The following is a 16,104-nucleotide window of genomic DNA, read 5'->3' as shown; positions in this document are numbered from 1 at the left end:
CCAGAGGGCACAATCTTAGAATTAAAGGGTACAGTTTCAAAACAGAGATGAGGAAAAATTTCTTTAGCCAGAGGGTGGTGAATTTGTGGAACTCCTTGCCACGTACAGCAGTGGGGGCGTTCAAGGAGGAGATAGATAGATATCTAAATAGTCAGGATATCAAGGGATATGGGGATAAGGCCGGTAATTGGGATTAGAATAGTTTTTTTCTTCTTCTTTCCCCATTTCTCATTTCTATTTCCCTTTCCTTGGAGCAGACTCGATGGGCCGAATGGCCTGCTTCTGCTCCCTTGTCTTGTGATCTTGTGAATTGAACACTGTAATTATCAACAAACATCTGACCTCAACCCTCACCCCACCACCAACTCACCCCACGCTCTCCCCTCACACGACTGCCCCACCCCCCTCACCACACATCCCCTCTGCCAGTGGTCCCTGCCTGTACTCTGACATGGAGAGTTTTTAGTCGGGTGAATTTCTACCCCAATGTTTACCCTGAGAACACACCCTGGGCAGCCAGTCACTGGCAGACGTTAGAAAAACACCTTGAAACAGTCAGTTAAGAGGAACTAGTCTGAAGAGAACTGATAGGGCCCGTGTGAGGTGCGCGCATTGAATACGTGATAACCATGAGTGGGTCTGGCGAGGGCAGAGAGATGAAGAGGAGCCGTTGTCACGGGCATTGGACGCTCATACCTGGATGTTTGTAGTGAGTCACATTTTATTTTCTATCACTTAAGATACAGACCTGCTGCAGATGGTCAAAGAGATTGGTGTACACGGTGTTGTCATATGAAAATTTCGTAAGGTAGCTCTATAGGAAAAGAAAAAGCAGACTAATTCAGGGAACGGCAGCAACTAAAAAGATTTCAAATGAATCATCAAATTAAAGGCAACTCGATACTCACGTTCAGTCCCGTCACAAAGATCTCCTCTGTGAGGAAGTCGGACAACATGCGCAGAACTGATCCTCCCTGCAAAAAATTCCAACCAGTCCTTTGTCAGAACATCACAGACAGAATTACACTGAAGCTACAAGAATTATTCATCGGGAAACCCACCTTGCTGTACGAAATAGCATCAAATAGCTCATTGATTTGTGCAGGTGTGTTAATCTCTTCCTCTTTAGACGAGAGTGGGTGAGACGATGCCAGAGCATCAACAGCAAACACACGGTAAACGTCATTCAAGACGATTAACATTTTCTGTTAGAGACAGAAGACAGTTGCATGTTGAAGGCAGTTACTGTTGGGGTCGGTCATCTAAAGGTCTCCACTCACTTACTGCCCATCCCAAGTGCCCTGCACTTTCCTTTGTTCGGTTTCCCTCCCTTTTTGAATAAAGGAGCTACATTTGCTATTTTCAACCTATTGGGACCTTCCTTGTATGCTTTTATTTCAGATTTCCAACAGGCTACAGGGTGAGATCAGTGTGTTGGTGAAATGGGCTGAGAAGTGGCAGATGGAGTTTAATCCTGATCAATGTGAAGTGATACATTTTGGGGTCAGGACATACACCATGGATGGTGGAGTCTTGGATTATTTGAGGAACAGAGGGACCTTGATGTACAAGTCTAAAGATCCTTGAAGGTGGTGGCATAGGTCAATAGTGTCGTCAGGAAGGCATATTGTCTACTGGCCTTCATTAGTCAGGGCACTGAATACACGAGCAGGGAGGTCATGCTCCAACTTTATAAAACACTGTCAGATCTCAGTGGGGGCACCGGGTGCAGTTCTGGTCACCAGGCTACAGGAAGGCTGCCATAGTGCTGGGGAGGGTGCGGGATGTGGTCTGGAATGGAGTGTTTCACATCCGAGGAAGGAATGGAGAAGCTGGCCTGTTTCCCTGGAACGGAGGAGGTTATAACACGATGAGGGGTATAGATAGGGTTGACTGTGGGAAACGTTTCCCATCAGCGGGACACAGACTCAGGGTAAGGGGGAAGAGATTCAGAGGGGATCTGAGGGGGACCTTTCTCACCCAGAGCGCAGAGAGTCCCTGGAATCAACTGCTGGGGACAATGGTGGAAGCAGAGTCACTGACAGCGTTTAAGGAGTGTCCGGACAAACACTTGGGTCTTTCAGGCATTAATGGCTATGGACAAAGTGCTCGGAACAATATAATAGATGCCCACTGGTCAGCAGGGACAGAGTGGACCGAATGGCCTGTCCTGTGCTGTACGACTGTGATCTGTGCCTTCTAACTTTGATTCTATTCGCTATTTTTGTGTCTCCCGAACTGGTCTCTTGAAATCCTTCTGTAACCCACAGCTTTTCTCCTCACCTCTTGGTTACAGACCATGATGGGAAGAGGTGAAGTGAGCACCCCCGGTACTGACGAATGACACCACCCTCCGACCTCGCAAACGCCTTCCACTGAGCCACGGATCCCCCGCACCCTTCCCCCGCGACACGTTCAATCTCCATCAGTGGGGTCCACGGGGGGGAGGGGGGGGGGGTGGCAGTTCACCCACTGCTCAGGTCTCTGGACTCTGGCTTCACCTGTGACCCTGTCCACAGATGGTGCACTGGGACGGTCACTGTCAGACTGTGGGGTCCGCTGGGGGTTCTCAGCCCAATCGTCCCTCCTCATCCTTGGAAGGCACACTCTCACCCCCACTCCCACCCCCTCACCCCATCCACTCACCCCAACAAACCCCCTCACCACACACTCACCCCCACGCCCTCACACTAAAGGCCCATTCAGTGAAAGACTCACGGGGGAAATCAGTCTCTGTTCTGACCTGTTCAAATGCTTGAAGCCCTTGTACTGAACAATTCTCATCCACTGTAACAAAGGCTTCCCCCCCCCCAGAGGGAGAACCATACACACAATACCACTTACCGAGCCTGTCAGTACCACAGCAGTTAACACTAGCACTGTGCATCAGTCAGCTTCAATCAGAGTGTCAATCATTTGTCAGACAACCACATGTCAGCCACTACCATTTCACCCTGAACTGTAAATCACTGAACATAAGCTTAGAAAAGAATGTGTGTTCGGCTCAACAAACGGTAACCAGAGGGAAATCATCACCAATGGCACTGGTGAGTGAGGATTTGGAGATTTCAAACTCTCTCTCAGGCTCAACATAACAACACTGTCCCAATATAACGGGGCTCCCTCAACCCTTTCACAAGAATTCAAGGAAATAGAGCAGGAATGTGCAACGTGAGCCCACATAACCCCGCCGCCCCCCACCCTCCCCGGTTGCTCCCTACATCACACTGACCAAACTCAATTTACCAAGTTCCAGGAGGGCTCTGCATGGTCAGCTCCCAGGTATTCAACGTAAGAGGCAAAACCTTCGTTCAGCCACAGGTCGTTCCACCATCTCAGAGTTACAAGGTTTCCGAACCACTGAAACAAAGATTTAAATTAGCGAGTAAGAATTAGCCCACAAGTTCTGGATTAGTTCGTGTGCATAAACTGGAAAGAAACGTACAAGATGGTGGGTGGAAGCCAGAACTGCAGGTCACTGAGGGACAGAGGAGGCAAATGGTTTCCTCCTCAAGGAGGGAGTCTTTGGAACTCTCTTCCTCAATGGACAGTGGATTCAGAGGCTTTGCATCCTTTTAAGGCAATGGTAGATAGTTACTCGATAATGTTACTGAGGGTCAATGGGAACACAGAGCTGAGGTTACAACTAGATCAGCCAGGTCCTTATTAAAAGACAGGAGAGGTTTGAGAGGCCGAGTGACCTGTTCCTACTCCTGACGTTCATCTGCTGCTACTTCAGGAGTTAATCTGGTTTCATTCAGAAGCAGAGCTTTTATTCAGGAGTGTGTACATCTGCTCCATCTCCTCCTTCCAAGCTGTGCCTTTGACCAAGCAGTTGGTTGACTATTCATTGCCTCAGCATCATTTTTTGGTTACACACTGTTCCTATATTGCAGGCACAAGGGACTGCAGATGCTGGAAATCTGGAGCAACACACAACACTGGAGGAACTCAGCGGGTCAGGCAGCACCTATGGAGGGAAGTGAACAGTCAATGTTTGGGTCCCCATTCGAAACATCAACTGTTAATTTCCTTCCATAGGTGCTGCCTGACCCGCTGAGTTCCTCCAGCTCCTTGTGTGTTGTACCCGCTGTAGAATTTGAGTTTGATGTTCAGCTTGGTGTACAAGGACAAATAATGTAACTGCACTTAAACTGGGACCCAGTTTGATTTGTGTGTTCCGGGGACAAGCTGAAAGAATGAGTTATTGCTAAATCTCACAATTTCACATAACATTTCCATTAAAGTTCCAACTGGGGATTGTGAAGAAAATTTAATCAGGAGTGTTGGGTAGCAGCCAATCTTCAAACTAATCCTCTGTAATTGCAGGCAGTAATCAAACAGACCCGCGGTCTGTGATGAGATCAGCTAACTGCACACTGCAGGAAGACACTTCAATGATCTGGAAACTGACAGGGGACATTCTCCTACACTTTATTTATACAGCACGGTAACAAGCCCTTCTGGCCCAACGAGCCTGCGCCACTCAATTACAAACTCCTTACAGACGGCAGCGGGAATTGAACCCCAATCGCTGGTGCTGTAATAGTGTTACGCTAACTGCTACACTACCCTGCTGCACCTCAAACAATGAAGCAATGCAACTGTGTTCAGCCTCCATCAAGCCAGCATCAGACACCTTCAGGAAGATATCGAGCACCACAGGTAACAGAGAGCAAAGGGTCTGGACTGGTACCTTAACAGCACATCAGACATGGTCCTGCCAATCAATCACTGCACCCAGAGGGCTATCCCTCAGTACTTGATAAAAATATACTTTGAGTGCCTAGAGCTACAGTTTTCTGCTTCAGAAGGTCTTAGTCTGTCCACGTGAAATTACTTTGTCCAAAGGTATTTGTTGGTTGTGTCAGCAAAGATGTGCTCCCATTGTACACGTCTGACGACGGAAGCACATTGACACCCAAAACAATGAAGTGAACAGTACAATTTATTTTATTCAATCACCTCTGTTAACGAGTATAACACTCAATGTACTTTGATTTTAAAGCAATTCTACTGAGAGATTGTCCTGGGGATTCTTGCAGCAGGGTCCCTCACTGTGTCTGCTTGCTGTCCTGAAGGAAGACCAGTTCCACCATCCCGTGACTCAAAGTCACTGCAGGGTTAATCTGCAACCCTCCGTCATCACTACTGTCAGCAGCCTCAGGGTACGTTGTCCTAGTCAATGGCAATGGCAAGAACTCCCTCCCATTTTAACACAATGCTGTGGGAGATTTTGTACACAGCTACAGGCAAATGGAGAACCAGGTCAAAGAAATCCAGCTCCACAGATGTGTAGAGAGAGCACACAGCCCCTCCACAGTCCTGCCCCCTCCAGCAGGGCAGAGCTCTTTCAGAATCTCAGAGAGCTGCACTCCCTCAGTGCTGCCCCCAGTGGAACATGGTCACCCCTCTGGTCTCCCTACCCAGGGACAGATGTACATACGAGGGAGGGAGTGCAGAAGTTCAGACAGATCACACGGTGATACAGGGGCTGAATCCCTACTCTCCTGAGATCAGAATAAAGAAATCTCTTGAAATATTCAAATTTGTTAAGGAGCTTGACACGATAGCAGGAAAACCCTTTCCCCTGGGTGGGGTTCTGGAGCAGAGGTCACAGTGTCAAGAGGTCGGCAACTCAGGACAGTGACCTTTGGAACTCTCTACCCAGGAGCTTGTGGAGACTCAGTCCAGGAGTATGTCCAAGGCAGAGGTTGATAGACTTATATATGAAGGGAACCAAGGGGTTAGGGTTAGTGGAACTGCAGACGCTGAAATCTGGAGGGACTCCGAGGGTCGAGCAGCACCTGTGGAGGCAGAGGGATGGTTGATGTTTTGGGTCAAAAACATTTATCTGGATCCTGTACGGGGTCAGTGCGGGAAACTGGTGCTGAGATAAATCAGCTGCAATCTTACTGAATGGGAGAGCAGGAACAAGGGGCCAAAGGGCCTCACTCTGCTTCTGATACAGTCCACTTGTCGGCACCGTCCTGGGACACGGCAGCTACCCATCCCCCCCCATCCCCCCCCCCCCCCCGGCACCATTCCGGGACACTGACACTTTCTCAGCATCATTACTCAGATTGTCCTAGACTCAGCCTTGGTGGCCATGTACAAAACACTAACGCAGGCAGGTCTGTGAAAAGTGTGTATGGGCAAAGCAGAGGTTCACTTCAGCCACCGTTCTGGAACCGGTTTGACATATTTGTACCTGATGAGCCAATTCATGTGCGATGACCTTGACCACTCGTTCCTTGTTGCCATTGGAAGACAGGTTTCGGTCGTACAGAAGTGCCGTCTCACGGTACGTGATCAGCCCCCAGTTCTCCATCGCACCCGCGTTGAAGTCAGGGAGTGCAATCTGGTCTGTTAGAAAGATCAAACATTGAACAGCAAACCTTAGTGTGAAACTGATCAGAGGTTCACTGATCAGTTATTGATACCCGAAGTTATGTTGCAGCTTTATAAAACTCTGGTGAGGCCACATCTGGAGTATCACATTGAATTCTGGTCGACTCATTGCAGGAAGGGTGTGGGGGCTTTGGAGAGGGTGCAGAAGAGGTTCACCAGGATGCTGCCTGGATTAAAGGGCATGAGCTATAAGGAGAGGTTGGACAACCCTTGGTTGTTTTCTCTGGAGTAGCAGAGACCTGATAGAGGTTCATAAGATTATGAGAGGCACGGAAAGAGTAGACAGCCAGTGTCTCCCCCTCCCCCCCAATCAAAATCTCAAATACAAGAGGGCATACATTTACAGTGAGAGGGGGCAAGTTCAAAGGAGATGTGCAGGGCAAGTTTTGTTTTTACAGAGTCGTGGGTGCCTGGAATGTGCTGCCAGGGTGGGGGTGGAGGCAGATACGATAGAGGGGTTTAAGAGGCTGTTAGACAGACATGAACATGCAGAGATGGAGGGATGTAGACCGTGTGCAGGCAGAGGGATTAGGTGTCAACTTAATTATTCGGCACATCATCGTGGGCCGAAGGGCCTGTTCCTGTCTCGTACATGCCCATTACCTGATGCTTATTGATATTTACTGTACAGTAATCCACTAATCCAGACTTAGTTTCAATAACCATCCAATCAGTTCTAAGGCAAGAACTAATCAAATGACAGCAAATGTGAAACTGTGGTGTGGCCCAGCAGAGCTGCTGAGCCATGGCCCTTGGATACAGCACTCACATCCCACAGTTTGACATTTCCACTTTGCTCAGCAGATGGGAATGAAATGTCCAAAATCCAGACCAATCTCCTGAGCTGAGCTGTCTGGGTGCAGCTGACAAGTGTCACCAGCAACAAGGTCGACCCAAGGATTCCCGTCCCGTGTCCCCAATGCCCTCCCCTTGTTCACTCTGCTCTCTTTACACACCAGGAATGTGCATGCAATCAGGACCAAGGAGAGATACACTCCTCCCCTCCCAAAAAAATCATTCAGGCAAGTGCAAACATTCACCCTTTCACCTTAACATGCACCATGCCCCCAAAACTGCTGGCACAAGTTAATGTCTGTATGTGCCCAGGTGCACACCACACCGGTGGTGATATCATCAGTGACATTTGTGTTTAATATTTAACATTCTCATGAGACCTTTCATGAATGTCTGGCCACTTTCTTGAATGTGTACAGAATTCATTCATTGAATCAGTAAATCAGAGATGTCACAGAAGGAAACCATGACCCCTGTTGTGTGCAACAGCCATAAATGAACGTTAACCTAATCCCATTTCCCAACTCTTGTCCAGTCACAGGCTCAGCACCCCTCCTGTACTCAGGGAATGCAGAGAGGCTCCAAGGAGATTTAGACAAGTTGAGCAAGTGATCAAATACATGTAAACTAACATGAAGTCATCCACTTTGTTAGAAAGAACAGAAAAACAGTGAATGATTTAAATGCTGTTAGATTGGGAAGCATTGATCTATGAAGACACTTCAATACCTAGGAGCAACAAGCAGTAATGGTGGTAAGTGGTATGTTGTCCTTGAATTCAACAGAACTTCAGCACAAGGACCTTGCTACAATTATACTGTAAAGTCATATCATAAATAATGCAGATGCTGAAAATTTGAAACAAAACAGAAAATGCTGCAAACACTCAGTGGGTCAGGCAGCATCTGTGGAGAAATGGGATTAACTTTTCAGGTCAAAGACCAAGTCTAGCAAAGGGTCTATGCACTTAAACAGGCAGGTTGACCAGGTTTGCCTTCACCAGACTTTAGAAGAATGAGAGGGAATCTAATTGAAAGTCACAAACCTGTGACAGTGACCGAGTGCGGGAAGAACATTCCTCCTGGGGGCTGTCCAGCCACAGGGGTCGAGCCCCAGGTTACAGGGAAGAGATTTAGGAACTAAAAGGTGATGCTGTGGAATTCTCTACCAGAAGCCCTATAGTTAGGAAGGACAAAGATATATTCCTCAGTACAAAGGGGCATCGTGTGGTATGGGGAGAGTGGTTTTGAGCCATGATGATATTCACCGAGGCAGCAGGCTCGAATGGTTTCGACATTTCAGTCTGATCTGTAGTTCCCTCATTTCTCTCTCACTCTTCTTAACTTGTGGATTACATGTGCCCCTGATCTATGGGATCTGTTGTAGAATCCATGGATTTTTGGAAGACTGCATCCACTGCCACCTCCTTCAACAGCCCCAGATTCAGCTCATCAGATCCTGGGGATTTAAAACCTCAGTCCCATCAATTCTCCCGGTACTAGTTTTAAACCATTGCTTATTTCTTTTAGTTCCTCACTTACTCTCGACCTCTAGCTCTTCACAATGTTCTTGTGTTTTCTTCCAAGTCAGACACTGACTTCATTTGTTTAATTTCTCTGCCACTGTCTTACTCCTCAATATACCTCCCCCTTAAGGGACCCGCATTAAATATAGTTAATCACTTCCTGTTTACAGATGTGGCAGTTGTGATGCTGCTTTAGTTCCTCACAAGCTGCTCTCGTTCTCTGCCCCACTTCCTCAGTCAACATTTGCCGAATTCTGACATGTCCCAATCCTCAGGTCTCCTGCCATATTTGGGAATCTTCCTTCAAACTAATTCCAACTTTAACTTCTCTTGATGCCCACAGCAGGACAATCTTTGCCACTTATTACTCCCATGTTTCCTTATGACAGGATGCCGTTTATCCAATTGTATCTCAGCCAGCTCTCAGAGAACCCCTCCCCTGCTGATATTCCCCCGACCCATCCTCCCCACAATCCCACCACAAACGGTGGTGCCGTCAACTGGTGGACATCTGGTTAGCATCAATGTGAGAGGGTGGAGTTGTGCTGACACAGCTCTGGTACAAGCAACCACCCTGTGATACGGTGTAGCTGGCAGTCTGGGGAACTGCGGCGGTGCAGACACCCTGATCATCACTGTGCTGGTGGGCACAGTGATTTTGGAGTGGAGGAAGTGCAAGTTAAAGAAACAAGGAGTAAGTTTTTTTTTTACTCAGAGTGGTGAGTGCGGGGAATGGGCTGCCAGAAACAGCGGTGGAGGCTGATACGATAGGGTCTTTCAAGAGACTGTTAGATCAGTACATGGAGCTGAGCAAAATAGAGGGCTGTGGGTAAGCCTAGTAATTTCTAGGGTAGGGACATGTTCAGCACAGCTTTGTGGGCCGAAGGGCCTGAATTGTGCTGTAATTGTTCTATATGGAAGAGGAGTTGATTTGTAGCCACACATTTGGGAGTAAGGAACTAGGCCATACAGAGGAATGGTCACAAATGCCTCACAGGATAACCGACAGCAGTGACTCCAGAGACCAACGATCACAGAAGGCGACCCTGAGTCAGAGACTTAGAGAAGAGTTCACCACATCAAAGTCGGCCAAGTTCAGAGGGTAACATCTGGATCCAAGTCATGAGTCTTGAAATTGTTTGTGAGCCTTTGAGTTGTTTGAAACTAATCCTAATTAATAATATATAGTTATTCAGCAGTCATTGTCTGGTGTGTTTATCATGTTCTACATTGAACTCACAACACCTACACAAGTTACGGCAGCCATTGTTGGAATGTGGGAGGAAACCGGAGCACCCAAAGGAAACCCATGCAGTCCCAGGGAGAACCTGCAAACTCCACACAGTCAGGACCAGAGGTCAGGATTGAACCAGGTCACTTGAACTATGAAGTAGCACCTCTACAAGTTGTACCTGTGTTACATCTGTGTTAATTCTGTAAATATTAGCCATTACTTGCTTACCATGATCTCATTTAGTGCAGGTTCCTAGTCTACCACAGCCAGCTCATGCCTCATATTTGGAATTTGCTTTGCTTAAATTTAAAACCCTGGTTTCAGATTGAACTAAATCTCTTTCAATTTTCATATTATCACCGTTCCCTAATCTTCAGTTAACCCTTTCCCATCTCACACAATGAAATCCAAAACTCCATTCCTTTGTTGGTCCTTCGATATCCTGACGGAGACAATCATCTCTTCCCCACTCTGTGAAGTCTCTTCCCCATGGTTACTGCTGGTTTGGAGGTGACAGTGCCCACCCCTACCTCAGTTACTGTATTACCCTCGTTACATGCAGCTCTCATATCTAGATCGCTAGCCCACCCTACCTCGCCTCTACAGTTTGGTGCCCGTACACTACTCCCACCAACACTTCCCACCCCTTGCTCTTCCTTAGCTGCACACAAACTTATTCTACATCAAGTTCCTGACAAGGTTCTTCAGGGCCACTCCCAATTTTCTTCCATTTTGCCAATCTCTTATAAACGTGCCCCAGAACATTTAATTCTCAGTGCTGGCCATCTTACAACCAAATCTCCATAATGGCAGCAGATTGTACCCATGTGGTTCCATTTAAAGACATAACTCCAGAAGTAGGAGTGGAGTTGGCCTCAGCACCATTTTCCTGCACAGTTCCCGTATTCTTCAATCCTCTTGTTGACCTGTCTGTTGAGCTCTGTTCTGAATGAAGTCAATGACTGAGAGACTCCACAGTCCTACAGGACAGATAATTCCAAAAACTCACCACCTTCCTCCTCCCAGTCCTACATGGGCTGCCCCTTACCCTGAGATGTGACCCACGCATCAGAGCCCCTCAGTCGGGGGAACATCCTCCCTGCCAGTGTGCCAATATTCCAGGGTACTTAACGTTTATAAGAGCCCTGTAGAACTTTGTAAATTTCAATGAGATCTCCTATAACTCTCCTAAACTGGAGAGGACAGTCCCAGTCAACTCAATCTCTCCTCAAACAGCAAACCCACTACCCCTGGGGCCAGTCTGGTGAACCTTCACCACACTCCTTCAATAGCAAAAGGATTCACTTAGGCAAGGAGGGCAATAAAACCCTCCAGTGGCAGTGGACAGACTCCTTTACCCTATCATCAAATCTTTTTGTAATAAAGGTGAATGTACCACTTACTCATCACATGCTGTGCCTGTACTTTGGCCTGCAGGGACTTCTTACAAAAATCCTTAATCCCCTTAAACATAAAGATGAACCAATCTCTCACCATTTCCAAGAAGTTCTGCTTCCTGCACTAATGAGCATGACCACACATTTTGCTGCATTGTCACATTCCTGCCCACTCACCCAGCAAGTCCACATCCCCGCGGAGTCACTACATGTGCATTGATTTGCCTCTCTGCTTACGAATGCTGTGAACATGGCTCAGTCACTGAGGTGGGATGAACTTGGTTGTGGAGTGGAGACTAAACAGTTTCCACTGATCCATGGGTCAGCTACACTGAAGCAGCTACCTGTTAGAGGGAGGTAGATCACTGATGTACTGGGTTGAGGACATCAGTCTGCACTCAGACTGAATCTGCTGTGGACCCTGTGGTTAAGACCACAGCTTGCATAGAGCAGGCGGAGCATGCAGACAGCTTTCAGGTTAGATACACCGAGCAGGTTGCCCCACAGCCGCTCTCGGGTTCATAGTCAGAGGTGATAATGAAATGGAACATCCAGTAGTTGTTGTTGCTCCCTGCGTCTCCCCTGAGGCGGTACACAGTCAATCCTCCATGGACAGAATTCATAGTAATCGGGGAGCAGCTCTTTGGGGGAGAAGGACTGGTGATGACTTCCCCTGTAGTGGGGTCCTGAAGTTACCACAATTAGTCTCCTTTCTTGAAGGTCACAATAACTGCATCTGATGTCGCTTGGTACATCCCCTTTATCCCAGGCTTGGCAGATGAGTTTGTGAATTTGTCACTGAAGCTCCTCGCTGGCCGTTTCAGGTGATGGAGGCAGCACGCCCACAGCCTAAAACCCTCCCTACTCTGGGTACTCTCTCCAGCAACAAACCTGGCTGCGTCAAGTGGAGGCCAGTGCCCTCCCGAGGAGTTGCGTCGGGCGTCCCAGCCACACCTTGACACGGAGAGGAATTAACAACAACTAGAAAACATTATAAAAAGGTTTAAACAAGAAAGGGAGGATGGGTGAAAGTTAGACAAAGTCTGGAATCAAAATCTTTAAAGGTTGGAAACAGTCATCAGGTCAGACAGCATCTATGGAGAGAGAAACAGTCAACGTGTCAGGTTGATGACCTTTCATTAGAACAGGGAAAAGGCTCGTTTTCTCTTAAATTGCAGAGGAGGAAAGAACAAAAGGGAATGTGTTTGATAGGACAGAGACCAGGGACTGAAGGACAAGTGGTGGTGGTGGCTGCTGAGGGAGAGGGCTGGTTCACCACAGGTAACACACCCAGAGGAGATGGAAATAGGAGATGGACGAGGACAGAGGAGCAAGGAAACAACTTGTTGTGAGACACAGAACGCTGCAGTTAGTGGAAATCTAAAAAACCGGGTGCATTCCAAGAGTCTTAAACTTTGAAGCAGTTTCTACAGATTGGAGCAGGAGAATGGAACCCCGCTGTTTAAAAAGAGAAAGGCAGCCCAACGTCAGCTGTGGGGAATGGGCTAGAATCTGGTACAAAAGATGTAATAACGGACTGGGCAAATGCAGCACAGATGAAGCTTAATGTGGAAGGTGTGCAGTTCCAAAAACTGAAAGACATTATTATCTGAATGGTGAGAGTTTGGGAAACGGGGAGGTGCATCAGACCTGGGTGCCCTTGTTCACCGGTGACTGATGCAAAGGTTCAGATGCAGCAAGCAGGGAGCAAGGCAGTGGTACATCAGGCTTCGTCACAAGGGGATGTGAGCACGGGAGCAGGGATGTCTTGCTGCAACTGGGCCTTAGTGAGAGCCCACCTCAGTGGTTGAGATCGGTGCGAAAAAGACCAATAAGATCAAGATTAAAAGAGGAGTGAAACAGGGGGATCCCCTTTCACCGATCCTTTTTAATATCGCCATGGACCCTCTCATTAGTACCCCTTGAACAGCGGGGCAGACGGGTCGAAATGGTTACTCCTGGGGGCAGATCGAGATGTACAGCGTTAGCCTTTGCCGACGACATTGCCATACTCAGTGAGTCATACAATGGCATGCTCAGAAATATCAACATATTGAGCAAGTTCTGTGATGCGACTGGATTGGAGGTCAATGTGAGGAAAACGAAAGGTTTTCACTTCTTGAGTGGGCGAAAAACCCACGTATACAACTTGAAAGAGCCATGGCAGTTCGGAGCTGACAAGATCACTTATATCCCACCTGGAGAGATTGAAAAGTACCTAGGAGCAAGAATCGATCCATGGTGTGGAATTTCCATCGAGGATGTTAAATCCAAGCTGAAGCAATGGTTTGATGCCCTGCGGAGGGCAAAATTGAAACCGTGGTTCTGGTCTCCTTGTCTGAGGAAGGATGGTCTTGATGTGCAGAGAATGCTCTGAAGGTTTACCGGACCAATTCCTAAGGTGGCAGGACTGATGTACGAGGACAGATTGGGTCAGAGCTAAGAATGAGAGGTGTTCTCATAGAAGCCTACAGGACAGGACAGGACAGAACAGACCAGATGGATGGAAGATGTTCACCATGTTCTCCAGGTTTATTTCAGATTTTCATTATGTGCATTTTATTGCTTTTGAGAGATATTCTGTGATTGGGTAATCAGCAAGGGGCTTCAAACGATGGGTGTCGAAGGGGGACATGGGCAGAAAAGGAATAAGTAAAGAAAGAGACACAAAAGACTGCAGATGCTGGAACTAGATGAAAAACACAGTGATGCAGGAGGAACTCAGTGGGCCAGGCAGCATCCGTGGATTATGTGAAACTGCAGTTGGTCTTTGAGAATGAAAGAGACACTGTTCCTCCAGTGAGCTCTGAGCTTCTTTACAACAGTGAAAGAGGCCAAAAGGTGGAGAGTTCAAGTGAGAACTAGGTTGGGGAATTAGGTGTGAAGCAACCCGGAACTCAGAGCAGCAGCCTGCTGCATGGAGGCATTGCGTGAGCACACACCCAGTCCGCATTCACCTCTCTCACGCAGAAGAGACCACACTGTGAGCAATGACTTAAACTGAAAGCAGTGAATCACTGTTTCACCTGTCACTTGAGCTCCTAGACGCTCACCCTTTCACAGCCCTGCCCTTTGGTTTCTCCCCTTCCTCCTTCATCTGAAATCTTCAATCAAAAACGCCTCAGAACTTCTTTTTGTACAGTACTATCATTAACTAACAGTTCTTTCAGCTCAGACGTTCATTGTCATAAACATATTAACATAAAACATTGCACAATAACATATACAAAAATTCACAGATGTACAAATTATACCTGATTTCGGAAGCGGGTAGGAAACGTTGTAGTAGGTTTCGAAGAAGTTAAGGATTGGTCCAGTGACATTGAGGGCATAATCTCCCTGTCCTTGAGCTATTGCTGGCTTTCGAGCCCAAATGCGGATCTAAAGACATACCAAACTGTTTAAGAATATTTTAATGAGTCAAGTAATTTGTTTCATACAAAGTGTCCTACAAGAAGCAACTGCAATAAAGCTGGCAGAAAATTCAAAGCAGTGAGTGAACAGCGATTCAATCAGGACTGAACCCCAACTCAGTGTGAACGGTTGCTCGATATACTTGGTAAAGAGGGAAGATCACCAGACTGGTTCCAGGGACAGTGGGTTTGCCATTTCAGGAGAGAGTGAGTAGACCCAGCCTCTGTTCACTCAGCTTCCGAAGAACAAAAGGTGATCTCATTGATCTCAAGGGGTGCTGAGTGCAAGAGTGAGGAAGTTGTGTTGCAGCTGTGTAAAACTTTGGTTAGGCCGTACTTGGAGTAGTGTGTGCAGTTCTAGTTGCTGCATTACAGGAAGGATGTGAAGGCTTTGGAGAGGGTACAGCAGAGGGTTTGCCAGGATGCTGCCTGGATTAGAGGGTATTAGTTAAAAGGAGAGGTTGGACAAACTTGTGTTGTTTTCTCTGGAGCATCAGAGGCTGAGGGGAGACATGTTAGAGGTTTATAAAATTATGAAAAGCATAGATGGGGTAGACGGTCAGAGACTGTCCCAGGGTAGAAATGTCAAATACTAGACGACATGCATTTAAGATGAGAGGGGGAAGTTTAAAGGAGATGTGTAGGGTAATTTTTTTTTTAAATACAGAGTGGTGGGTGCCTGGAATGTGCTGCCGGGGAGGTGGTGGAGGCAGATACGATAGAGGGGTTTAGACAGGCCCGTGAACAGGCAGGCAAATGGATGGATGTGGCTCCTGTGCAGGCAGATGGGATCAGTGTAAGTTGGCCTCAGACACTGTGGGCTGAAGGGCCTGTTGTTGTATTGCTGTGTTCTCAGAGGGATCATCAGAGCCAACATTTCCCGTGATGGAGGAAGCTGGAATTAGGGCTCATGGGCTCAGGTTAAGGGGCAGATAACCCAGGAATGAAGTAAGGAGAACGCTGAATGGATTGTGTTCAAAGGTACATGGATATTAAAGGAATCAGGGGACAAGGGATGGTGCAGGAATAGAAGACCGGCCATGGTGTTGAATGGCAGAAGGCCAGGGGGTGGTGTGGCCCAATCCTGCTCCCATTCATTATTGTCTTGTGATGGAGAGCGAACCCAGAATCAATGAGATGTGACAGCAGAGAAATTAAACAAGTATCCTGTTCCTGTGTTCACTAAAGAAACAAAGAACCACCAGATAAAAACTGAAGAGCAAATCATTAGTTTACAAAAAGGCACAGTGGCGAAAGGAATGAGGTTGAAAGACGAGAAATCCCCCACACGGCTGACCTGTATGCCAAGGTTTTGAAGGAAGTGAGAGT

General features: G+C 47.4%; 1 protein-coding gene across 1 annotated transcript in view; it reads right to left on the bottom strand.

The window, feature by feature from the left end:
* LOC127583827 (aminopeptidase Ey-like) overlaps positions 1–16,104 on the bottom strand; it is a 58,358-nt gene that overhangs the window by 26,560 nt on the left and 15,694 nt on the right. Inside the window, exons 4-9 of the mRNA XM_052040194.1 lie at positions 14,617–14,743; positions 6,212–6,366; positions 3,247–3,360; positions 1,062–1,205; positions 909–974; positions 749–814 (exon numbers count right to left, since the gene is read on the bottom strand). Of these exons, the coding sequence (XP_051896154.1) occupies positions 749–814; positions 909–974; positions 1,062–1,205; positions 3,247–3,360; positions 6,212–6,366; positions 14,617–14,743 (672 nt within the window). The remainder of the gene's footprint in view (positions 1–748; positions 815–908; positions 975–1,061; positions 1,206–3,246; positions 3,361–6,211; positions 6,367–14,616; positions 14,744–16,104) is intronic.

Source organism: Pristis pectinata, chromosome 28, assembly GCF_009764475.1.
Source record: "Pristis pectinata isolate sPriPec2 chromosome 28, sPriPec2.1.pri, whole genome shotgun sequence".
Lineage (NCBI taxonomy): Eukaryota > Metazoa > Chordata > Chondrichthyes > Rhinopristiformes > Pristidae > Pristis > Pristis pectinata.
Note: the sequence above shows the minus strand (reverse complement) of the source record. Positions and strands in the feature narration are given on the sequence as shown.